Consider the following 25,994-nt stretch of genomic DNA (forward strand, 5'->3'; position numbering starts at 1 on the left):
GGGTCATCAGTCTTTTTGCCAATATGATAGACAAAAAAAAAAAAAGACTCATTATTGTTTTTTATATGCATTTATTGTATTGCTAGTTAGGTTGAGCATCATTTCAATTGTTTTATGTCCATTTCTATTTTTTCTTTGTACATTGCCTTTTCTACTTATTTTTCTAAGGGATTTTTGATAATCATTGACTTATGAGAGTTTTTGTAATATCTTGATCATAAGTATATTAATCCTTAGAAACTTGAGACAGATGTCCTCTTTGTTGACTTTCAGCCATGTTTATTTTTTATGTAGTTAAATCAACTTGGTTTTGGTATCATGATTGGAAAGGGCTTCCCCATCTCAAGACTACTTTCTTCTAACACTTCTATAGTTCTTTTATTTCTAAAATAACTTTTCTTCTGTTTTTATTTGAATAAGTTCCATCTCTCATTTATTTTGATTAAACTTACTCTCTACCTCTATCCTTGTAATTTTTTCAAATGGTGACATTATCAACCATGTATTGAAATCTTTCCCCATTGATTTTTTATATGCTCGTCATATACTAAATCCCTGCCTACACTTGAGTCTTCCTGAAAGTACATTTATTGGTTGCTTTTTGCATTAAGCAAAAAGCACTTCATATTTCAATAATTTTTCAGCCCTATAATAAAGAAGAAGGCCAAGAATCTAGTGAAGAAGGCAGTGAAGAAGATTTAGAGGTGAGGGATGAAACGGCAGAAGGAACAGAAGTTAAACAAAGGTAAAAAGGTGTGAGGGGACATCAAAGTAGGTTTAGGAAACATCTTATTTGTTTATTTTTACTATTATAAATAATTCAAGCATTTTTGAAATAGAAACAACTTATAGTTTGGGAGCAGGGCTTTTCATAATACTGGTTGTTTAAAGATCATTACAACCTTAAACTTTGTGATTACTTTTAGCACATGGTATCATTCTCAGTTTCATGTAGACACTGTTACATTTTCAGAAGTTACAGTTGTATACTTTACTCTTTGATTAATGAAGTTCCCTAATTGAGTGAATAGGCATAACCTTTCCGTGCACTCATCTAGCTACTGTTTCTCCCTAGAACGGACTCTCACTGGAGTGCTGTCCGAAAAGCCATCTCAGAGGTTGGTATCTCCTGTCTTGTTAATAGTGTCTCGTTTTGTTACCTAATAGTTCTGATAAGAGTTCAGATTCAAAACAGGATGGAAACGTTAAATGAAAGCATTGGATCTTAAGCAGAGTACAGGGCATGGAATGCACAAAGCATTAAAATATATTTCTGGTTTAGTGAGCCTGTGCTCCAAGTAACATTTATTATTAGTCTTTTCTCTAAGAGTAGATTTGGGCACTTGGAAATATCTCTCATTGATTCTGCTTGAATTTTCTATCATTTGGATAAAGACAGTTGTTAAATTTTAGTTATATAAAAAATTCCAAAAAGTTCAAAAAAGTAAGAAACTATCCATAGTCCTATCATTTAAAAAGTTGCATAACAAAATGCGAATCCACTCCTTCCATAAGTAATCATCCCTAACCGTTTAGTAAAGATATCCTTTCTGACTTTTTTACCCTACTTATCACTTACATGGACATGCGTGTGTATGTATGTGTGTGTGTACATATACAAAATAAGCTATTAATTCCTCAGTGCATATCAGTTTATGAAATCACTTCATCTGTGACATGGCAGTACCTTGTGGAGCAGGATAGGCCATTTTGATGGGGCCTGTGCGGGAAGCAGCAGGTCTGGAGCACAGAGCTTGGCTCCCTAGGCACTGCATGGGGCTTAGGTCCTCGGGAGAGGCCTGGATTCAGCACTAGCGTCTTCTCATAATTGCGGATTAAATTGCTGTATTCTTCCACTAAAGTCTGTATGTTTGTAGTTTTCTTTGGGGGTTGTAATTGCTATAGTGATAATGAGAGAGTATCCTAGAGGTGAAATGTGAATGAAACCAAGCAAATCAATTTTGTTTTACTCTCTTCAGCAGGTAAACACCGTCGACGTGTTGACTACGATGGGAGCTATTCCTGCTGGGTTCAGGCCTTCCACACTCTTCCAGCTTCTGGAGGAAGGTAACAGGTGTCCATCAACCACCAGAGACTTTTAGTTAAGCAGTCATGGTTCACATGTAATTTTTCTGGCACAGTCAAAGCAAGTCGTTGAAAAAGATGTTACATCTCACATCTCTTGGAAGCTCATCTTTTCCCTCATCTTGCCTGTGAAGGAGGAAGGAGCCCTGATCCTATCAGAAGTCAAGCCCTCTTCCTTTATTTCAGAAACTCGACTCTTTGAATGATCAGCCCTTTCCTGTATCTTCAGCCCCCTCTCCCCTCCCCCGCTGGCTGATCCCCTCATCAGTAGTCCTAGCAAACCTAAAACGTCCCACCTTTACAAACCAACACCCCCAGCTCTATCCCATTCTGGATGAAGCCTCACTTTCTCTGCTTTCTTCACAGCAAGACTTTTGTGAAGAGTTATCTCTGTTCACTGTTTCTGTTTTCTTATTCATCCTTGGATTGCCCTGTACTTGGCGACATTTGTTCATAAGCTCATTTTAAAGAGGAATAGCGTTGGGAGGAGGCTGCCCTGTGTACCCTGAGCTGTTGAGTCATCTGTGGAGAGGCTGCTTTGAGGCTCTTCTGTTGAGAGGCTCTTCTCAGCCCACCCTGAACACCCAGCTCCTTCTCATGCTTTTTTTTTTAATTATAAATCTCTTTTTACCTATCTATCTATCTATCTATTATTGTTATTATTGTTGGCTTACGGGATCTTAGTTCCCCACCCAGGGATTTATGCCCTTGGCATGAAAGCATTTGAGTCCTAACCACTGGACTGCCAGGAAATCCCCGCTTCTCATGCTTTGGGTCTCAGGGTAAATTCCACCTTCCCAGAGACGCCTTCCTTGTAGGTTTTCCTACTCCCATCCACTTGAGCACCCTTTATAGGTCTAAGTCAGCTTATAATTATTTTATGTAGTCTTTTGTCTACTTATTTTTCTTGTTTCCCCCACTGAACTGTAAGCTAATGAGGACAGGGGCCGTATTTCTCGGATTCATGTTTGTATTTCCAGCTTCTAACATAGTACCTGGCCGAGTAGGAGCTCAAAAATGATTTCTTGAGTGTATAAATGACTTTGTAATAAGTATCCTTCATGACTAAAGTATGGAAGAACAGTATTAAATGTTTTGGTGTTAAGAAGTAAAATTAATGATTATATACTTTTCCTAAAATATCCAAAAAGTGTTTACAGATTTGCTGCCTTTTACAAAAATATCTGAATGGATCACCCTTATCAGGGGGCATGTTACTGGCTGACAAATCTCTAAGATCCTTCCTAAAGCTGCTTAAGATCTGCTCTTACGTGCTTCTATCTTTACGTTTCCCACTCTTGTTCTTATCTCTGTTGGTACGTCTGTCTTAGGAAACAAGTTTCTAGCAAACAGCTTGGCATTGTCAACGTCTGTGTCCTAGGTTTGTACCATAACCTCGTGGGTTTGGGGGTTTCGAATTTCATTCATTCTTTGTAAGAAAATAAACGAAAAATTATTTTTGCAGGGAATCAATTTCGAGCAAGTTACTTCTTACAACCAGAGCTCACTCCTTCACAACTGGCCTTCAGAGATCTAATGTGGGATGCTAAAACAGGCTCTGTAAGTATGGTTACTGTCAGTAAAATTATAACTTTTCCAGATTTTGTCATGGTTGCAAGTATACAGATAACATGTAAATTGATTAATGCATTTAAAACAAAAAACAAACAAAAAAATTGCCTCTGTGTTGTAATTTTGAAACAGTGACAGTTTCATAGCTGAGACAAAACTTGAGTTTGTTACCTTGACTTTATCTTATTTCTTGTCTCCATTGCTTTCCTCTCCCATTGTTGTAAAGGAAATAATACTAGGTGTCTGTCTTATTCTTTGCCTCTGTTTTTTCATCCATAAAAAGGGAAAAATAGTAATAATACTTCCAACATAGGGTTATTATGAGAATTGCATTGTATGTGTGAAGGGCTTAGAACAGTGCCTGGCACGTGATGATAGCTTAGTAGATGTTAGCCAGTATCATTATTGGTAGTAGTAGTAATATTATTTTAATTAAATAGGAATGAAGAACTTGGCAGTACTTTCTGATTATATTTTGGGAGTGAAGGATTCCTGGTATCCCCCGTATTTGAAGCAGGAAATGCTCTTGACATATAATACTCCCCTCCCCCTCTTTCATAGATGTAAACTGCATTCGAGCACCTCACTCCCCTTCCTGTTTATCTCCTACTGTTTCTCCCTTCCTCCCCCAGAGCCTCAGGGAAGAATAAGAGGACCCGGTGTGGTTAGGTTTTGTTGGGGGGCAGTGCAGAATCTTAGTGCTCTTTTCCCTTTCAACCCGAACAGTGCCTGGAACTTTCTTAGCATTAAGTATCTCTTATTGCAAGTCAACAAATATGTTGTATTTGGTGTGTGTAGTGCACTAGTACTTGAATAAATGGTGTTTAATTTTATGAACTTTATGAATTTTATGTACCCAGAGAGCTAAATATTCAGCTCTCATTTCTTAAATTGAAAAGGTGACAAACTGTTAGATATTGGCTGATTTTTGCAGTGATATGTTATTTAAATGGAAAGGCCCAGGGCCATAAAGCAGAATGTTAAGAGTTGAAGATGTTCTTAAATAAAAAAAACTAGAATGCCACTTTTTTTTAATTGACATTCTGAATCATCTTGTGAAGTAGAATTGAATAACTGCATTCAATGGTCAGTGCTTTCTCGCTGTCAAAGCATCTATATAAGAAGCCAAGGAACAATGTATATAAATGCTTGGAACTGAAACAAGGAGGAGCTAGCTGCATAATATTTACTCCAGGTGTCAAGGGTTATTATGCTGTGGTGACTTTCTCCGCAGACCCGCCTTATGTTAAGAATGGGCTGTAAGAACGAACCTGGAATACAGTCGATTCTGTGGTCAGGTCATTCTTTTTCCTTGATGGTACTGACTGTTCTTTTCATCACAATTTTTGTGTATTTAACAAAAAAAATGCAAATATTTTAATTATAAATATTTATGAAAATTTTACCTAAAGTTTTGATTTAAACAGACAATTGAAACTTTCTGTGTGTGTGTATGTTGTGTGTAAATTTTTTTCTTTTGTTCTTTTTTATTCTATGTGCATTTTCCTAAGCATTTACAAAAAGTGCTTTGAAAATGAATTTGTCTTACAAGTCACAAAAGTAAACCTTCCTCATAACTAATTGTTCTCTCAGATTCGGTCAAGGCCAAGTCGTGTTTCCTTGATTCTGACCCTCTGGAGCTGTAAGATGATTCCTCTCCCAGGAGTGAGCATCCAGGTTCTGAGCAGACACGTGCGCCTCTGTCTGTTCGACGGCAGTAAGGTGAGCTTGCCAAGGAGTTAGAGCAGTTCTCACCACCTATTAATACCACATGGTGACCATGTACTGCACCGGGTCTCTCTCTCTCTCTCTCTCTCTCTCTCTCTCTCTCTCTCTGTGTGTGTGTGCATAAGTATCTATATAAAATAACGTGTGGTAGAGTGCAACCTTCTTGGGTTCTGATGACACAGACTTAACTCCTGGCTTTTTCAGTTGCTAAGTGTGTGATGTTTATACATCACAGTTAACTCCTCCGAGCCTTAGATTTTTCACTTACAAAAAGCTACTGATGCCCAATTTCTAGTATTGTATACAGTTCAGGTTTCAAGTGTAGAGCACTGCATTTTTGCCAGGTGTCACATGTGTGTAACCAACCTCCCAGTCAGCATGTGGTGCATTACCATCACCTGACAGAGTTTCCTTGTGTCCTTTTCAGTTCTGTTCCTCTCTGGTTCCTCAGAGAATATTTTTCACCCGGTACCCAAAAATTTGAATGACTCAATTAATTGATTTTGTTTATGAGATATAGCTGAAACAGTGCATAGATGGAACTTTATGGCTTTAATTGCATATATTAGACAAGAAGAAAGATTTTAAATCAGTGATCTAAGCTCAAACTCAAGAGTCTAGAAAAGGAAGAGTGAGTCAAACCCAGAGGAAGTAGAATGGAGGAAATAATAAAGGTAAGAGTAGAAATTAATGAAATAGAAAACAAGATAAAATCAGAAAAGGCAAAGTTTATTCTTTGAAAAGATTAATAAAATTGAGAGATGCCTGGTAAGACTGATCAAGAAATTTTAAAAAGAGAGAAAGAAAGAAAACAAATAATTGTTGCCGAAACTCTGCCTCTATTCACCGTTGCCAAATAGAAACATGGAAACAGAGTTTTGGGTGAAGTAGAGAAGAGTAGCTCTTATTGCTTGGCCAGGCAAAAGGGGCCACAGTGGGCTAATAAAGTGGTACATTACGTGATAAAATGGACAATTCACCAAGAAGATGTAAGAATCCTAAATGTGTATACACCTAACATCAAAGCTTCAAAATACAGGCAGTAAAAATGGATAGAACTGAACGGAGAAATGGGCAAAGCCACAATGATAATTGGAGACTTTAATACTTCTCTCTACGATACTGTAAAACAAGTAGACAGAAAATTAGCAAGAATATAAAAGAACAGAATAACACCACGAACAAACTGTATCTAATTAACGTTTGTACAACACTTCACCCCCAAATAGGAGAATATGCATTCTCTTTAGTGCATATACAACATTCACCAAAATAGATGGTCCTGAAGAGATTTAGAAGAATTGAAATCATGCAGTGTAGGGTCTTTGATCACATAGAATTGAATTAGAAATCAGAAACAGAAAGATAACAGGAAAAATCCTTAAATACTTGGAAATTACACAACAGATTTCTAAATAATCAATGGGATAAAAGGAGATTTCAAGGGAAATTAGGAAATATTCTGAACTGAATAAAAAATGAAAAAGCAGCATAAAATTTGTGGATGTTAGCTAAAACATTGCTTAGAGGGAAATTCATAGCACTGGAAAAGAATTCTCAGTTCTATAGTCTAACCTCCTGAGGGAGTGATGCTTGTCTTAAGATCTGAGGGGTGAATAGGGCATAAGGAGGTAAAGAAAAAAGGGGAGTGTGTACCTGGCCGAAGGAGCAGTACCGGCAAGGGCCTTGGCAGGCAAGGACTTGGAAAGGGGAGCCAGTGTGGCTGAGTGGACGGAGCAAGAGGAGGTGTAGGATGGGATAAAACAGGAGATACAGCATAAGACCTTGTAAGCCATGATATAAGGGAGTTTCGTCGTTATTCTAAAAACAGGGAAAGTCATTGGAGGAAGGATACGACTTAGGTGTATGTTTGGGGATGATCGCTAGCTCCTCTCTGGAGATGGATTAGAGCGGGGGCCAGAGGGATCTGAGTAGACCACTTGGAGGCTGTGTCACAGTGTGGTGGTCAAAGCAAATGTCACCTTCAAGAAAATAAAATCTGGAGCCATTTTGCCTGAAACTAACCCTGGCTCCACCAGCTGGGTGTGGGACGCTGACCAAATGACTCGCCCTTGCTCTCTCTCATGTGCTTCCCTTGTGGTCGATGTGAGGACTAAATGAGTTAGTATAAGTAAAGCACTTAGACCAATATATAGAGCATCATAAGGTGACCAGATGAGATGACAGTGGTAATGTAGATTAGGGACACGGAGGTGGAGATGAGAGCTCTGGCTGGAGGGATATTTAGGAGGCAAAACTCAACACGGTTTGGTTGGTGATGGGTTGGATGTGGCTGGTGAGGGAGAGCACGGTGTCACGCATGAAGCTAGGTCTCTGACTTCCACATCTGGGTGGATGGTGGTGACGTGCAGTGAGATGGAGAACACTGAGAGCAGGTCAGGTGTGGAGGAGTCTGTGGGTTTATCTTTGCTCCTGCTGAGTATCCTCCTAACTCACAGTACGAGGAGCATGCCTTTCTTTCACCTGAACTGGGAGTAAATAAATGAATTTGTGTTAGTGTAAGGATCCTTCCTTATTTCTACATGCTCTGCACAAAAACCACTGCCAAAAATGAGCCAGTGGGTGTCGCCAGTGACCAAGAAAAGATGAATTACCTTATTTTTCCTGAGACCTGGTTGCATACTTTTTGCTGTACTTCTCGCTGTTCTCATACATGACAACGTAAAACAAAGATTAGAATTTTATTTTGAATAATATATCAAAATAGAAGTTATTTTATATAAAAATAATAGAAGTCAGTTTATGAAACAAATTTATGTCAAATTTCCCAGAATCCAGCAGTTACAGAACATATTTTATTGTTATACACTCATGCTATTTACTTCAGAATACTTCTTTAATAAATCTAAGCCAAGTTACAAATAAAAAGCATTATTACTAAAACTAATTAATGAGGTACCACTTCCAATAATGACTAAGCTCCTCTCCAAGTAACTTGCCCAATGATGACAACTGTAAATTCTGGGTAAAAATTTACAAGAAGCAACTCCCTCAAGGCTCTGAAAAGCATCCCAAAGCAGGCAGATCCTGGAGGAGAGTCTTAACTCTTGAGTCTGCTGTTTTATTTTTTCTCTTTGTTCCCTCTTTTTCATTCCTCTGTTTTATTTTTCCTGTCTTGCTGTGTGTTACCTGAACATCTTTTAGAACGCCATTCTGAATTGTCTGCTGAGTTGTGGAGTAGATCTCTTTGTACAGCTTTTTTAGTGGCTGAGCTAGAATATGTAGGTATGATTTTATACCCACATAACTTCCCACACTCGGCTAGTTCAACATTCCAGTTCAGGTGATGTGTGGAAACCTTACCTCCCTTCAGTCCTCTTTACCCTCCCTGCTTTAGCATTGTCTTAAATATTTCTCTACATACATTGACAACCACATCACACAGTTATAATTTTGTTTCAACCACCAAGCATGATTTAGAAAACTGAAATCTGTCATATTTACCCTTGTTTTTACTCTTCATTGTTTTTCCTTCCTTCCTGATATTCAGAGATTTCTTCTTTTATCATGTTTTTTCTATTTAGAGAACTTCCTTTAACCATTCTTTTAGGATAGATCTGCTGGCTACAAATTGTCTTAGTGTTCCTTGATCTGAGAATGCCTGTTCCCCTTTATTCCTGAAGGATATTTTCACTAGATATAGAATTCTAGGTTGACTATTCTTTAAGCACTCAAAAAATATTGTTCCATTTCCTTCTTGCCTCTGTCTGATGAGAAATCCACTGTCATTGGAATTGGTTTTTCCCTGTGGGTGAGTCTAGGTGGTGTTTCTCTCTGCTTTCAAGATAATGTGTTTAGTGTTTAGAAGTTTATGTACTTTGTCATGGATTTCTTGGGTGTATCCTGTTTAGAGTTTTCTCAGCTTTTTAAACTGTAGGTTTATGTCTTTTGCCAAATTTGGGGATTTTTCAACCATTATTTTCTCAAATACTTTTCCAGCTCCAAACTTCCCTCTCCTCTGGGACTTGGATGGCATGATTGTTAGATCTTTTGTTATAATCCCACAGGTTCCTGAGGCTCTGACCATTTTTTCCCATCTCTTCTATCTCCGTTTTTCAGATTGCATAATTTCTGTTTTTTTATTTTCAAGGTCACTGATTCTTTTCTCTTCTGTCCTGTGGTTGTGTATTCAGTGACTTGTGTAGGTATGTGTGTCTGCCTGTTTTTGTTTTTTGGGTTTTTTTTTTATTTTTTTAATTAAAAAAAAATTTTTTTTGTCTGCCTGTTTTTAATCTTGGATATTGTACTTGTCAGTTCTAGACTTTCCAGTGGGGTCTTCTTTATAGTGTTCATTTTTTGTTAGATTTCCTTATTTCTTTCTTGACACTTTGTATTTCTTTCTATATTTTAAATTTTTTTTAAGCATCTCCATAGTTGTTTATTGAAACATTTTTAGATGGCTGCTTTAAAATGCTTGTCAAATAATTCGAACATCTGTGTCATCTCAGTGTTGGTATCTTTTCATTGTCTTTTCTCATTCAAGTTGAGATTTTCCTGGTACTTGGTATAATGAACGATTTTTTTTTAAATTGTATCCTGGTCATCTTGAGTGTTGGGAGTCTCTCGATCTTAATAAGTTTAACTTCTATTTTAGCAGGACTCTGACACCATTACAGCCAGGTGAGAATGGAAGTCCAGATTCCCCACTTGGCCTCTGCCCACACCCCTGGGGGGAGGTGTGCCTCATTGCTTTGGGGCCCTGATGGAAGTTCTGGCTCCTCTCTAGGCCTCCAGGGACAGCATTCACTGTGTCATTCCTCAGGACCTGTGACCCTAGCCAGCCCATTTTCCTCTCCACACTGCACATTACAAGAAGATAAAAAGTTTCTGAATTTCACTGTATTAAATTTTCCATCAAAAAAAAAACAAACCAAGCAAATACTGAACTCTAGTTAATGATATGGATGCTAACATATTTAAAGAAAAGTTTACTTATGTCTGCAAGTTTGCAGTATATCAAAAAATTAGGTGAATTGATGGATGGCCAGATGATATATGTGATAAAGCACGTATAGTCAAATATTGATGGCAGAATCTAGGTGATAAGCTTATGGGTGTTCACTGTAAGTTTCTTTTAACTTGTCTGGTATATTTGACACATTTCACAATTAACCATCATTGTATGTTTCATCCTTAAAATTGATTGAAAACCCTTAAGAACTCAGAAAGAAATAATACATCAGCTAATTATATACCTGTTTTGCCAATAATAAGAGAAATAGAAAACAAGCATAAATCTCACATTTAGACTCTTATCTTAGAACATTACATGCTTCCAATTTGTTTATTCTTTTCCTTTTACATGTGTTTTATACCACAATCTGACTTTTATTTGAATTAGCAATATTTGTTAAATTGGGAACTATTTCAATTACATAGAAACATGCAGAAAAAAACATAACAGCTACCCATGGCCTTGTCACCTAGTTCTGTTGAAGCCTCTCAGTTTGCAATATGTAAATTTTTAGCCTACCTACTTAGCTGTAGATTATTCTCATAAATCTAAAATCACTCGTTATTTCTTTCTTTCTCCTTAACACACCAAAGATACTAACATGCTTTAGTTTCCTGCTGCCCCCATCTTGTCATCGTTGCCTAGAATTTTTTTTTTCCATGCAAACATGTTTTAAAAAAAAAACACACACACAACAATAAATATGGGTCGGGGCCGCCGCTCACGCGGCGCGGGAGGTGGCGGGGGTGGGGCTGCCGCTGAAGCCGGATCCGCATCCGGATCGGGATCAGGATCCGGATCCGGATCCAGTGCTGTGCGCCCGGGTGGAGAGGAGCGCCGGTTGCGGACCTCCGTGGACCTTACTGCAAATATGAAGCCTGATGAAACGCCTATGTTTGACCCAAGTCTACCCAAAGAAGTGGACTGGAATCAGAATACAGCTACATTTTCTCCAGCCATTTCCCCAGCACATCCTGGAGAAGGTTTGGTTTTGAGGCGTCTTTGTACTGCTGATTTAAATAGAGGTTTTTTTAAGGTACTGGGTCAGCTGACAGAGACTGGAGTTGTCAACCCAGAACAATTTATAAAATCTTTTGAGCACGTGAAGAAATCTGGGAATTATTATGTTACAGTTGTGGAAGATGTCACTTTAGGACAGATAGTTGCTACAGCAACTCTGATAATAGCACATAAATTCATCCATTCTTGTGCTAAGAGAGGAAGAGTGGAAGATGATGTGGTCATTGGTGAATGCAGAAGAAAGCAGCTTGGCAAATTGTTATTCTCATCCCTTACTTTGCTAAGCAAGAAACTGAACTGCTATAAGATTACCCTTGAGAAAACCATAATCCCAAAAGAAACATGTACCATAATGTTTATTGCAGCACTATTTACAATAGCCAGGACATGGAAACAACCTAAATGCCCATCAACAAATGAATGGATAAAGAAGATGTGGCATATATATACAATGGAATATTACTCAGCTATAAAAAGGGATGAGATGGAGCTATATGTCATGAGGTGGATAGACCTAGAGTCTGTCATACAGAGTGAACTAAGTCAGAAACAGAAAGACAAATATTGTATGCTAACTCACATATACAGAATCTAAAAATGGTACGGATGAACTCAGTGACAAGAATAAGGACGCAGATGCAGAGAATGGACTGGAGAACTCGAGGTTTGGGAGGGGGCGGGGGGTGAAGGGGAAGCTAAGACAAAGCGAGAGAATAGCACAGACATATATATACTACCAACTGTGAAATAGATAGCCAGTGGGAAGTTGTTGTATAACAAAGGGAGTTCAATTCGAGGATGGAAGATGCCTTAGAGGATTGGGATGGGGAGGATGGGGGGAACTCGAGGGAGGGTGGGGGGGGGAGTCGAGGAAGGGAGGGAATACGGGGATATGTGTATAAAAACAGATGATTGAACTTGGTGTACCCCCCAAAAAATAATAAATAAATAAAATTAAAAAAAAAAAAGATTACCCTTGAATGTCTACCACAAAATGTTGGTTTCTATAAAAAGTTTGGATATACAGTATCTGAAGAAAACTACACGTGTTGGAGGTTTCTAAAGTAAAACCTTTTAAGAAAGACATCTGTCAAAGGAGCTGATGCAACAAGACTATACTCTTCCTAGAGTTAAAATATTTTGTTGCTGCAACCCAGTGACTTCCATAAATACTGGATTGAAAAAAAATTATAATACAAGTATAATGACATTTGGAAGATTACTTTTGGGCTGGTGGGCATGGTGAGTTTAGATTACAAATGAAATTATTAAGGGGATGATTTTTAACCAAAGGAGTATATTTTTAACTTGAATCTTTTCTTGCATTGTATTTTTCTGAAGTTTGGCTTCATTTCTTAGTAGTCAGAGTATAGGTAGTAAGGAGTTATATGTCTGCTATCTGTACTGCTCATTAAAAAAAAAGCACACAGTGAATAAGGTTGTTTCTTATCACATTCATAAAATTAATATTTTTGTTTCAAAGAAATTATCTAAATACCACGTATGGGTGTAACATTTCACATATATTATGTGAAATTGGATGTTAGGTATAACTAAATGTAGTGCAGTCCAACATTTGCTGACCCTAATACTATACCGGCAGACAACCTGGGAAGCCTTTCAAATAAGTATAAATGAAAATTAACTTATAAAATGTGACGATTTAAATGTACATCTAAAAGTTGATATGAGGCTGAAGTACCACTTGTCTTATATGTGAAATATATAATTATTCATTTAAAACATCTAAGAGAAACATAAGGTACTTTTTAACAGTGAATAGTAAATCCTGGCATATTATGTATTTCTAACCTGATTTCTCATCTTTCCGGAGTGTCCAAAGCCTCTCTTCTGAGTAACATTTTTATGAAAATGGATTACAAAATTGAGTGGGATACTTTAAAATGTATCATACTGCATTTATTATTATTACATTCTTAAAATGTTGATGGGAGCTTTTCTATTTAATGTGATTATAATGGTACTGTTACTCTGGTCACTATCCTACTTTGGTTTTATTTATTTTATTTCTTTTTAAGTTGAAATAAGAATTAGATACTTCACTACTGGTTCTAATCTTCTTCATTCCATGTTACATTAAACCTGTTCACATGAAAAAAACAATAAATATGTACTTACATATAGTGACATATTTTGTTAATATCTGTGCTCAGCATTGTTTCTTGTATTGTTAGTATTTGATTTCTTCGTGTGTCTTTAGAAGCACATTTTATGCAGAAGACATGTTACTTCCCCCCTCCAACCCCTGCCAATCTAATAGTGTTGTGGTTGCTACCATCAGTACCACCTCCACCTCCAAACTCCAGTCCAGAACCAGGTCTTACAGTGGAGTTTAGCGTTCTTGATCTGAGGTGATGTCAGGGACATCACCGATTCATTAAAAGGTTCACTTGTTCACTTGGTTCCGATCCTGGTGTCAAAACTCTGTCTTTGTCCTCTTACCTACCTAGGCTCTTTACTTCCTGTGAGGAGGAAGGCTGGCCACCATCTTTCTTTCCCCATGCTGGCTGCAAGCAGTAAGGCTGTCTCTGTTCCTCTGTCGTGTGTTGAGTACCATTAGCCTCTGTGACATACAAATCCGGCTCCTTACCACCACATCCTGCTCTAGACGCAGAGCCCAGGAGACCCCAGCTTTAGTCTCACCCTATTCTTTGTTTTTCTCTTCTGTTTATGGGCCATTGAAATATTCGTCTCACTTCTGAGTTTTCCTCTGTCTTTTTAAGTGTCACTGCTTTATGTTTGGAGCAGAACAGCTGTGTTGAAGCATAAATTCATCTTGAGCAGAAGTCCTTATATATTCTTGGTGCATTTGCTAAGTGAAAAAACCTCTAAACTTTTTGAATCTTAGATTATTTCATCCTTATGTTCTGGTTTTATGCAGAAAACAATGATTCTGAGCCAGTCATTCACCCTCTCTAGTTGCAGTTTTCTCAAATGTATAATGAGATGTTTGGACTAAGTCCTTTTAGCTCTCAGAGTCAATAAATCAAGGATTAAACTTATCCAGCAGAATAAGTTACTTCTGAATCAAAATCAGCATTCTCCAAGTTGAGAAGATAAAAGCAGAGATAGTATGAGATCTCAATTTCGATGATTGCAAAGGACTTCTTAGATTTTAGAAGTGGGAAACACTTCTTGAAAAACCAAGAAGGACCTTAGAATAAATAAAATGCAGCCTTACGGGGCTTCCTAGGTGGCGCAGTGGTTAAGAATCCGCCTGCCAATGCAGAGGTCATGGGTTCGATCCCAGCTCCAGGAAGATCCCACATGCCGCAGAGCAACTAAGCCCGTGTGCCAAAAAAAAAAAAAAAATGCAGCCTTACATTAGACACCAGGTAGTAATCGAAGGAGTTTGTATTGCAAGAGCCCATGCTGAGAATATGCATCATTTGAGGAAGAGTTTAAATAAATTCATATGTATTAGTTGTCAAAGGAAATGGAGATTTTCTACGTGGAAAACAACTTAGCTGCCCATAAGATCCTCCTAATTGCCTACCAGTAGCAACACAGAGGGCAGTGGATTGAACTTGACCTCATAGGACATGTTCGGGATGATTTCTAATTATTTTTAAAGCTTATTTTTAGAAGCACTATACAAAAATATCTTTATCTAAAAAAAATTGTATATTATCTGTTCTGGAAGATGTCAGTTTTGGCCATAACTTTAATAGAATTTGTACTCTTTTTTGGGTTTTTTTTTTTTTTTAACAATTCTTGCTCCTTTTGTATTCCATTGCTTTGTGTACATTATGGGACTAAAATTCTTGCAGTAGCATTTTATAAGAGATTAAATTCCAGGAAGAATATACTTTACAGGCCTACAGATCTTGGGGAGAACTGTAACCGTGTATCTGAGCTGGTAGCAGTGTCTGTCTTGATGGCACATAAGATGCCCTTGAGGGTCATATATCTTTAAAGGTCGTTTATACCGAAAATTCCTCTTAATTTTCTGGTTAATCTACCTCAGATATTGTGTTTCACTTAATACAATCTATTGCTAGTGCCAAGATCTGAGTCTGAATTCATTTATCAGTTCTTTTGTTGTTTTATAAAGAAGTGCTATAACGCTTGTTTTTGTTAACCATTTTAAAAGTTATGTATGTGCCTGATGTAAAAAGAAAGAAGAATTACAGAGTTGCACAAAGTAAGAAATAAAATATCCCCCTTTCCCTCTGCTCCACTGTTAACTGTTTGGGACATGGAAGCGGTGATGTTTCAGAGAGCGTTCTGCAATGTGATTTCAGACGGGAAAATTTCATTTCAGGTTCTGAGCAACATTCACACAGTCAGGGCCACATGGCAACCTAAGAAACCCAAAACATGGACCTTTTCTCCCCAGGTAAGTAATCTGCTGAGTGAATGGAATGAAATATGAACTTCTTTTTAAATTTTTTTAAATTAATTTATTTTTTTTATTTGGTTGTGCTGGGTCTTAGTTGCAGCAGGCAGGCTTCTTAGTTGCAGCACATGAACTCTTAGTTGTGGCATGCCTGCAGGACCTAGTTCCCCGACCAGGGATCGAACCCGGGCCCCCTGCATTGGGTGCGCAGCCTTAACCACTGAGTCACCAGGCAAGTCCCAAACGTGAACTTCTTTTACCTGTTAAGTATTATGCAATTAATTCCTAAATTAATTTCTAAATTTCCTGGCGGTCCTGTGGTTAGGACTCCCTGCTTTCACTGCAAGGGACACAGGTTTGCTCCCTGGTCACGCATTGTGTGTCACGGACACCCCCCCCCCCAAAAAAAATCTTATCATATATCAAACTATTTTTGTGATACCTCTGAAGACCTTGGTACAGTACTTGTTTAACATTAGCCTTTGCTGTAAGGCAAGATTGTCAAAGTATATTCCTGAAATAATGAATTTATATTTAACACAACATATGGGGCCAGATTTGAATCTTCAGATTATTTAATGTTCTTTGAGGACTTTGATAAAAATTACTTGTGTTTCTGACTCACCAAAGTTATAATGCCTATGAATCATCTCATTCAATGGATCACAAAGTTCAATTCTAGAAAATTCCCTCTGATGAAAAATGAAAACAGAAAGAGAACACTTAGGAAGTGTTTTTCCAAAATGCAGTCTCCAGCTGTGCTCGTGAGAGCTGTGCTTTCTTCAGATAAAATCAAGGGTGACGCCTAGGAAACTGGTCACTACACCCAGGGACTGTAAGACTGGGCCAAACAAAGGCTGGAATGAGGTTCAGTGGCTTCAAACCACTGAGTCAGTGCCACACAGATGCCAGTGGAGATGAAGAGGTCTTTATGTTCTTTTAATAATGTTAATTGTCTGTAGTTCTGTTTACTTTTTTTCTACCTCCAGAGTTTCACTACTTCCCTCCCACAACTAACTCCCTTGTGTCACTGCCCCTGAGAAGCCTTCATTAACCTTCTCCTGTTGCATCAGAAGATCTTACAGCAAGATAGAGGTTCACTGAGCCACAGCACACGCAGGAGGCCCGGCCACCTCACCTGTGGGCTGCGTGTGTCAACACTTGTGTATAGCATGACTCCTCCAAGTTCAGTTTGATCTTCTAAGCATCCTACTGCTTACATTTTTTAATTGCAACAATATGATTGCTCTACTCTTAATTTTAAATTTCATTCTGTTTATTTTTTTAATGTTTCGGCCACGCCGCACATCATGCTGGATCTTAGTTCCCCAACCAGGGATTGAACCCTCACGCCCCGTAGTGGAAGCACAGAGTCCTAACCACTGGACCGCCAGGGAAGTCCCCCAACTGCTTACATTCTGACACAGTACTTCACAGTTCTGATAGCACGTCTCTGTGCCTGTGAAGTGGTTAGGGTAGAATTGTCTAGTGTTTTCCTGGATATCAAGATGAACAGTTTGGAGGGGTAAATAATATGTATATGTCACTTTGTTGAGGGAAATGAGGCGTCTGTTAGGTGTGAGGCACGCTTCCTAGGTACTGTGGTACCTTACATGTTAGTAAAGAAGACACGTGTACACGTGTAACACCAACATCCTCTGTTTATGGAGCTCTGAGCACGTGCCAGGCACTGAGGTGGGCCCTTATGTGCGTTTTCTCATTTAACCCTTAGAGTCGCTCTGTGGGGTGGGTGCTGTTGATACCTGTCACATAGGCAGACTGTCATGGTTGTGGGGATCCAAGTGCTGTGGCAGCACAGGGGAGGGTGAAGTTAGTTCTAGTCCTTAGGCTCAGGGAAGGTTTTATAGAAGAGAAACCAGACATTGAAGGGTGGGTAGGATTTTATAGGCAATGAAGTGGGATGTGGTTGTTCAGGGAGAGGGAATGGAAAGGGCAAAAGAGAAGGAAAGGAAAATTTCCAAAGCACGCCTGAGCAAAGTTGAGCAAGTGTGTGTGCAGAGTATACTTTTAGCTCTGTTTACAAAGGTCAGTGGTTAATATAAATATCTTATCAGGGAATTCCCTGGTGGTCCAGTAGTTAGGACTCCATGCTTCCACTGCAGGGGACACAGGTTCCATCCCTGGTTGGGGAACTAGGATCCCACATGCCAAGAGGCACGGCCCTCTCCCCCCACCCCCAGCAAAAAAATCTCATCATATATCAAACTATTTCTGTGATGCCTCTGGAGACCTTGGTACAGTGCTTGTTTCACATTAGCCTCTGCTCTAAGCAAAGTGAATGTAAAGGTAGTTTTCTTTAACACAAAAATTACATTTTAAAATTTCAAGTCATTGGTATACATGAGTCCTATCCATCTGCTTTTTGTTTCCTTTAAAAGACCTTTATTATGATGCAGAGGCAAAAACCATTTACAGACCAATAGAGCTGAACCCTCCCTCCGTTTTTAAAAGATTTATTTCATTGAAGTGTAGTTGATTTACAATGCTATGGTAACATCTGCTGTATAGCAAAGTGATTTGGTTATACATATATATACATCCTTTTTCATATTCTTTTCCATTATGATTTATCACAGGATATTGAATATAGTTCCCTGTGCTCTACAGTACGACCCTGTTGTTTATCCTCCCTCCATTTTTCATGTTTATTAGTAATTTTAGTTTTTGGTATTGTTTCAGGTTACTGGCATCTTGCCCTGCTTGCTTGACGGTGACTGTTTCATCAGGTCCAATTCTTCATCTCCAGATCTTGGAATATTATTTGAACTTGGAATTTCTTATATTCGCAATGTATGTCAGTTGAAAGATAAAGCTTTCTAATGTATCAGTTAATAGGGAAGGTTTTTTTAATGTCTGTTTTTAGTAAAATAATTGAGGTTTTTATGTTTAATAGAATTTTATCTCTTGAGGAATGAGAATGACAGTGATTGTCATTTTTTTATGATGCTGCCTTTTCAGAAGTGTTTAAAGTAAGTCCATATGTTTTCACTTATAGCTTGAGTGAACTCCAGTGCTTTTAAAGAAGATTTGAAAAAGGTGGGACTTTGCAGAAAGTGATGAAGGATGCTCAGCGGCTTTCCAGCACAGCGCCTTAGCTCTGTCCTAGAGGGTCAGAGTGCCCTTAACCTTGTAAATGAGGGTTCTAATTAAGGGACCTGGCAGAGTGGTCATTTTTATGAAGGGAACACCAGAAACTTGGATTAATTTACATCATGTAAACTCTTGAATCAGGGGGTGTGGGTCTGTGTTAGTGATTATATATTTCCATATCCTAATAATAGCTTGATACGTGTAGTATGTGTGCTTGGCTTCGTGGTAACCCAGAGAGCCCACTGTTATTACTTTAACGGTGTAATACCGTCCTTTCATTTCTTTAAGGCAGATTCTTCCTTACGTGTTGCGGGTGGGTGGGACAGGAGCAGGTCCCCCAGGTGAACCCCAGGTGCCTCTGACAGTTGACAGTGTAGGTAAAGTTCTGAGCAGAAAGACCCTTGAATGATTTGATTGGCTCCTCCCATCTCTCACGGAGACAGAGCCTCCTACTCTCACGTAGCATTGATGTGATCTGGGATCATCCCACACAGCATGTGTGTATCACTCAACGAGCAGCAGGAGCAGTTGTCATATCATCAGGCTTAAGGTTTTTCAGGAGCAATTTAACAAGAGAATATTTTCACTTTATATCCTGCCTTTACCATCTGGCCTGCAAGTCAAATAGATTCCACTGGGTTTCACTTTGTTTTCTTGTGAAGAATTTTTTAGTTCTTAAGGCAAATACTAGTTTTATTCCTTTTAGAAGAACTTGGTATGTGCTTATAGACTTGACTGATTCAGACATTAAGTTTCACACACTTTTTTATTTTCTAGTCAACTGGTGAAAGAGGAGAATTAAGTTGTGGCTGGGTGTTTCTTAAACTTCTTGATGCCAGTGGAATTCCTATTCCAGCAAAGTAAGTTGGCTTATGTATTCCCTCCAAATGGGTAATTTTGTGGAAATTCATTTTTTAGAGTCTAGTTACCTCAGGTTTCCAGAGTGTATTATTAACATTTCAGTAACTTGTGGGGAAAGGGCTTTCAATGTTGATTTTAATGTTCTTTTAGGTAGTATATGAAAATAGCACACATGATCTCATCCTAGTAGGGAAGAAATGACACATGTAGCAGAGGTATTTTAAAAGATGTTTGCACCAGTTGTCTGCTGAGAATATTCTTTCAGTAATTTCCTTTGGTATTAGCACATTTCATGGTGCTGAAATTTGTGGAGCCTAATTTTCGCCAAAGAGTGGAAAAGCTGAGTCTGGGGTCCCCAGGTCCTCTGTAACTCCGCCTTTCTTCTGTAAGTACTTGGAAATTGTAGTGGCAGCTACTGTAAACAAATAAAAATTTAAGACCAAAAGCAAATATTTGTAATATATTTGAAGTATATGCAGTATATGATAATAATCAGAAGATTATTATCCCTAATATAAAAAGAGCTCTCAGAAATTAAGAAGAGAATCCAAATTTGAAAATGGGTGTGTACGCGCGCACACACACACACATCTAAGTCTAGGATGTAAACAAGAAGCTCACAGAAAAGATACAAACCGGCAGTCAGTAGGATGATGATTGAGATCTCAGATTTGGAACAGAATTCAGGGCTGTAGCTTGGACTCTGTGTGTCTGTGAGCAGGTTCCTTAATGTCTCCAAGCCTCAATTTCCCCCATCTTTAAAATGAGGGGTTATAATAGTTCCTAACCCCAGAGGTTTAATTCAGATAATGCTCCCTTCTTCCACCTCTGCTGACACCAAAGGGGTGGGCGTGACCTCCTTACCACAGGACAGAGGTAAAAGTCCTCTGATGTCACCCCAGTGGGAGAGGGAGGGGCACTTCATCACCCCTAACTTCCCCAACTACTGCCTATAGATATAGAAGCCCAGATATCTTGTGATTTTTTTGTTTGTTTTTTAATAATGTTCAGGGCTTTTAGTTGTGCTTAGTGGGAGGGAAAAGTGTGTCTGTCCAATGTTTCTTAAAGTGAAGTCATAGCTATTTTTTTTAAATGAGGTGGAGGCCTATGTATTGATACAGAAACATCTCCAATGTTTCATATTATTATATGAAAACAGCAAGTTGCAGAATCGTGTGTGTGCTGACTCCAGTTCTGTTCACAAAGAACTGTGTTCGTGTGCATGTGTGTAAACCGTTCCCGGAGTCTGCCTCTGGGGAGCAGAATTGGGGAGGTGGTGCTTCAGGACTAAAGAGGCCTCTTACCTTCTGCTTGCATACTTGCAGAGTGTGCAACTTTAAAAGGAAACGTGTGTCAGCTTAAGATTTACTGTTTGTATGTATTTGTTTCCGTTTGTAGAGAAATAGATAGGACAAGGGGCTACCAAACTAGGGGGGGAAAGAAGGGGGAGGGATTTCTTATTTTTTATTATGATTTCTATGCCATTTAGCTTTTTACAACAATCTACATGTTACTTTTATATTTTAAAAATAGTATAAATTCATAATAGCTTTATTTCCAATGATGATTTGAAACATTTGAAAAATGCGTTTAAATAGCACGTCATTAAAGTCAAAATACTTTAATGACATTAATTAATCTTTCTCATTTTAATGTGGAAAAATGTATTTTCTATGGTTCATAGTTAAGAAGGAGACTCTATTTACCAAGATGATAACCCCATGGAGAGATCAACAACTTTCATTCTCGTTTACCAATGAGATATAAATAAAATGTCCATCAATGTGTCTGTGCTAAAAAATGTTCCAATACTGACTCTCCTGTTTCTCAATGTCTATAACATGTATCCATCATGGTATATGTTTCTTTTGTAGAACTTATGAACTTTTCTTGAATGGAGGCACCCCTTATGAAAAAGGTGTTGAAGTGGACCCTTCGGTATCTAGAAGAGGTACCACTCTTCTGTGTTGTTTTTTTTCCTTTCCTTAGAGATTAGGCAAGCGGAAGATGCATCAGAGAAGATAACTATAGTCTAATAAGCGTAACACTTTTCACTTGAATTCAGATTTTTTTAAATATGTTATTTGATATTAAAATCTTAGCCATTTTTATCTAAGTGCTTATTTTCTTGGTAGCATGGTTGAGACTGTAACATAGGAAATTAGGAAGCATGAGGACCCTGTACTGGTTCCTGTTCATTGAACACTGGGCCACAGAATTATTAGACCAATTCATTGATTGCCTGTTGCTAGATCAAAGGGTGTAGACATTTGAAATTGTGATATACATGCCATGTTGCCCTCCACAAATACTGAGCGTCTTTGAATGTGTTCATTGACCAGGCACTGTGCTAGATAAAGGGAAAATGCAGAGTAAGGCAGATATGGCCCTTGCCTCTTGGAACTCAGAGCCTGATGGATTTGAAACTCCCCTCTTGCTCCTCAGACATCCCTCTCCTTGTTTCATGATTTAGGACACACAGTACTGCTGCCGTCCCACCTTCATGGAACAGGAAGGAGTTGGGATCTGGGATGCAGTTCTACTTGGACTCAGAAGCGCAGTTGGTTCTACGTGGAGTCAGATATGCTTTTTAAACTCCCTTTTTCTTTGTCATCTGGCAGCAATGATGCCGTCAAAGTATCTGATGTAGTGGCAGCTCCCGGGGCAGGCCTGTTGGGTACCTTCTGAAGATTGTTAGGGCACATAACACTTTATCAGTTCATTTAGGGTGTGTGGGTGACTCCTGCCTTTCATACAATTCAGCACCACTGGTGCTGAAAAATACTTTATTTTCTACATAAAAATGTTTATGTAAAATACTCTGTTTTAGTGCATTCACTGCCTAAGCACTTAAAGTTTTGAGATTTATTTTTCATTTTTTTAAAGCACATGGTAGCGTTTTCCATCAGATGATGACGATGAAAAGGCAGCCTCAACTTCTAATAAAACTGAGATCTCTGAACAGAAGATCAAGGAACATGCTCAGGTTGGTACCTGCTGTTACCTGTCCAGTGAACTTGGGCTCACTGAGCATTTGTGGACCATCTCTGCTTCTGGTTTTTCCTCCTGCTTGGTCACCTTTGGTTAGTTTTTTTTTTTTTTTTTTTCTCACTAATTCTTCTGCCAAAGATCAGTAGGGAAATGGGATAATAATGCATTTCAGATTAGCTTACTCTTCTCTTTACTGGTTAGCACAGATGACAGATGTGGTCAGAAATAGTGTAGAAGCTTTTGACTAACCAGGGCTTATCATCCATGATCCTACCCTTATGGAACTTCGGGGAACTCTTTTTTTTTTTTTTTTTTTTTTTTCAAATCATCATGAATTTCTTTATTTATTTATTCTTTGGGCTGTGCCATGGGGCTTGTGGGATCTTAGTTCCCCAACCAGGGATTGAACCCATGCCCTCGGCAATGAGAGCGAGGGAATTCCCTGGGGAACTTTTTTAAATGTCAGGTTTGTTGAGGTATACTTTACATACAATAAAACTTGCCCTGTTTAGTTTAACTTTGAGTTTTGACGAGTATACACGGTCATGTAACTACCATACAGTCAAGATAGAGAATATTTCCATCACTCCAAACAGTGATCTCGTGCCCCTTTGTAATCAACACTCCGGCTCTGGACTCAGGCAACAGCTCATCTGTTTTTTTGGCCAACGGTTTTGCCTTTTCCAGAATGTCCTACAAATGGAATCACACACTGTGTAGCTTGTTGAGTCTGGCTTCTTTCATGTATCCAAACGCAGTTGAGAGGCATCCGTGCGCCTGCGTGTGTTAGTGGTTCGTCTCTTTGTGTTCTAACTAGTATTCCATTTGGCAGATATACCGTAATGTGTTTATTTATTCACTGGTTGATAGATATTTGAGTTGTTTCTAGGTTTGGGCAATTATGAGTAAAGCTGCTCTAAATATTTGCAGATGAAGTGTTTTGTGTGTGGATATACGAGGGTGAGTCAAAAATTAGCCGCACGTCGGTTATGTTAAAACTTCTGTAAATTCTATAGCCAGAGTGCAGATAATTTTTGACTCATTCTTGTATGTCTTCCTTTCTCGTGGGTATAAATACCTAGGAGTGGGATTGCTGTATCATCTGGTGTTTGTTTAACTTCATAAGAAACTGCCAAACTGTTTTCCAATATGACTAGAACATTTCACACTCTCACGAGCAATGTGTAAGAGTTCCAGTTACTGCATATTCTTGACAACATTTAATATGATCAGTTTTTTTCTGCTTTGCCCATTTTAGTAAATGATTAGTGGTAGCTTATGGTTACATTTTCATCAGGGAGCTTTTACACTGGCAGAATCCCAGGTCGATCCATTTCTAACTCAGTAACCTCTTGGACAGGTCATTTACCATCTTTCTCAGGGTCTCAATGTCTACATCTTTAAAACGGACATAATAATAATATTAACCCCATCAAGCTCTAATGAGGTTTAAGGAAAAGAAAATATATAAAACACTTAGCTAGTATTTATAGTGCGTGGCGCACAGTAACACTCAGTAAGTACCAGCTATAATTATTACTATTATTATCATATGTCTAGATGGATGGAAAGATAACAACAGCGGCTGGTACTGTCCTAAAATTTGTTCAAATGAGAATGTGCTGCTAAGATCGGGGAGGGATTCAAAATAGGCTTTGAAGGTTTAGAAGAGGTGCCACTCGACGACGTGGAGATGTGCAGAGCACACAGCCGACAGGAGGGGCGGAGGGAGGAGCCGGGCTGGGGAACAGAGACTGACGCAGTTGATGGGTCCCACCATGACCTGCTCTCTGCTCACGGGTTATCGGGAAGCAGGGAACCTTGGCCCACCTCTGCGAATGGTTGCTTTTCTCATTCTAGATCATGCTCCCAGTTTAAATATCCCTTGTTCTTATCTCTAGTACTGAAATGTGTTTTATGATTACAGTGTTAACAGTTAAATCTTTCAATAACCATTAATTATGTGCTCATGGGTAGTATTCATTCTCTTGGGTTTTTTTTCCCTCGATGTTCATAGAGCCTATGAATTCCCTTTTTTTGGCCAGTCTTTCCTTGGACAATTTTTATTTTTCAAGATTGAAAAAAGAAGCACAGTAGAGGTCTTTGTAAAAGTAAAGCTGGAATCCTGTTTGGCCTCATTCTTCCTACCTCGTCAGCCTCCTGCTACCTCTCTTGTTGATAAACTTCCGAGGGTCTGAAGCACTCCCAAGCATGTCTGTCAAGTACAGCTCTTAATAGTGTTTCTTTGGCCCCAGATACCAGTTTGCAGATATGCTTTACGATCTAGAGATCAAATCTGACTGGGGGTGCGGTGGTCAGGTGGGTGGGCCCATTCTCCCAAAGCAGTGAATGTTCTTCTGTGTGCTGGGTTCTCAGAGAAGGGTCCGGAGTCCTCATCCCCAGCCTCAGGAAGTGAGCCCTTATTGGCTACAGCATACAATAGGCACCCGAAAAATGTTTGAAATAATTTCAAAGTAAAGATCTTCCTGCTGGTGTAAAAGTGGTCGGGAGCTCTGCTCTGCCTCCCGCGGTCCCTGGCCTCCCCCACCTCGTCTTGGTGTGTGCTGCTCTCTCCTTCCAGAGCCCAGAGAGAGACCTGAGCGCTGTCTTGAAATTGCCGCTCCACTCTGCCTTATCCAGAGATGTGCTCTGCTCTCCCAGTAGTGCCAAGTGTGGGCCTTGGGGCCCGCCGGCCTCAGGCAGCCTCTCCCAGAGACAGGCCGTGGGCACAGTGAAGCCAGAGGCCCCGGGCTTGCTGCAGGGCCATGGGTGTGGTGCGAGGGCTGTGCTGTGGGTTCAGGATGAGAGGCTGGGTTTAGGCCTGTGCGCCCTGGAGGTGGAACCTGAGGCGGGGCTGACCCTTCTCAGTCTCCTCTCCCTGACCTGCCACCTGCAGTGGGCGGGAAAAGAAGGCAGATGACGCTACAAACAGCCCTCCTCCTTCTCTCCTCCAAAAGCCCATCCCACCTCTGTCCCCACTCTCCCTTGCTGAAGAGCTTCATCTTTTGGGACTTCCCTGGCAGTCCAGTGGTTAAGACTCCTCACTTCAACTGCAGGGGATGTAAGTTCGACCCCTGGTCGGGGAGCTAGGATCCTCTATGCCACACACACACAAAGCAAACCAAAAAACTTCACCTTTGTTTAGCCAGATTTCTCTGCTTGAAGGAGAAAGGACAGGGGCTCTTATTTTTACGCAAAGGGACCTACAATAATGCGGGCAGGGCCGAGGGCGCGAAGTCCAGTTATAATCTGTGTTAGTGCCCAGTTTCCCCGGTATCCTTGGTGGTTGGC

General features: G+C 39.3%; 2 protein-coding genes across 4 annotated transcripts in view; both read left to right on the forward strand.

Moving 5' to 3' along the window:
- The window catches only part of NPHP1 (nephrocystin 1), a 62,639-nt gene that overhangs the window by 24,477 nt on the left and 12,168 nt on the right, over window positions 1-25,994 (forward strand). For all 3 annotated transcript variants that reach the window (XR_009054629.1, XR_009054630.1, XM_057741159.1), the window contains exons 7-16: window positions 645-745; window positions 1,076-1,118; window positions 1,980-2,067; window positions 3,551-3,645; window positions 5,251-5,379; window positions 15,666-15,740; window positions 18,441-18,551; window positions 19,629-19,711; window positions 21,587-21,663; window positions 22,599-22,698. Coding sequence is in view for 1 of the 3 variants with exons in the window: in XM_057741159.1 (XP_057597142.1) it covers window positions 645-745; window positions 1,076-1,118; window positions 1,980-2,067; window positions 3,551-3,645; window positions 5,251-5,379; window positions 15,666-15,740; window positions 18,441-18,551; window positions 19,629-19,711; window positions 21,587-21,663; window positions 22,599-22,698 (902 nt within the window). In the remaining 2 variants the exon portion in view is untranslated. The remainder of the gene's footprint in view (window positions 1-644; window positions 746-1,075; window positions 1,119-1,979; window positions 2,068-3,550; window positions 3,646-5,250; window positions 5,380-15,665; window positions 15,741-18,440; window positions 18,552-19,628; window positions 19,712-21,586; window positions 21,664-22,598; window positions 22,699-25,994) is intronic.
- Window positions 11,163-12,448, forward strand: LOC130856604 (glucosamine 6-phosphate N-acetyltransferase-like). Its single transcript, XM_057741160.1, has 2 exons — window positions 11,163-11,684; window positions 12,347-12,448. Exons 1-2 carry the CDS (start codon window positions 11,232-11,234, stop codon window positions 12,446-12,448), a joined length of 555 nt encoding a protein of 184 aa, XP_057597143.1. The 5' UTR covers window positions 11,163-11,231.

This window comes from Hippopotamus amphibius, chromosome 7 (assembly GCF_030028045.1).
Source record: "Hippopotamus amphibius kiboko isolate mHipAmp2 chromosome 7, mHipAmp2.hap2, whole genome shotgun sequence".
NCBI classification, from domain to species: Eukaryota; Metazoa; Chordata; class Mammalia; order Artiodactyla; family Hippopotamidae; genus Hippopotamus; species Hippopotamus amphibius.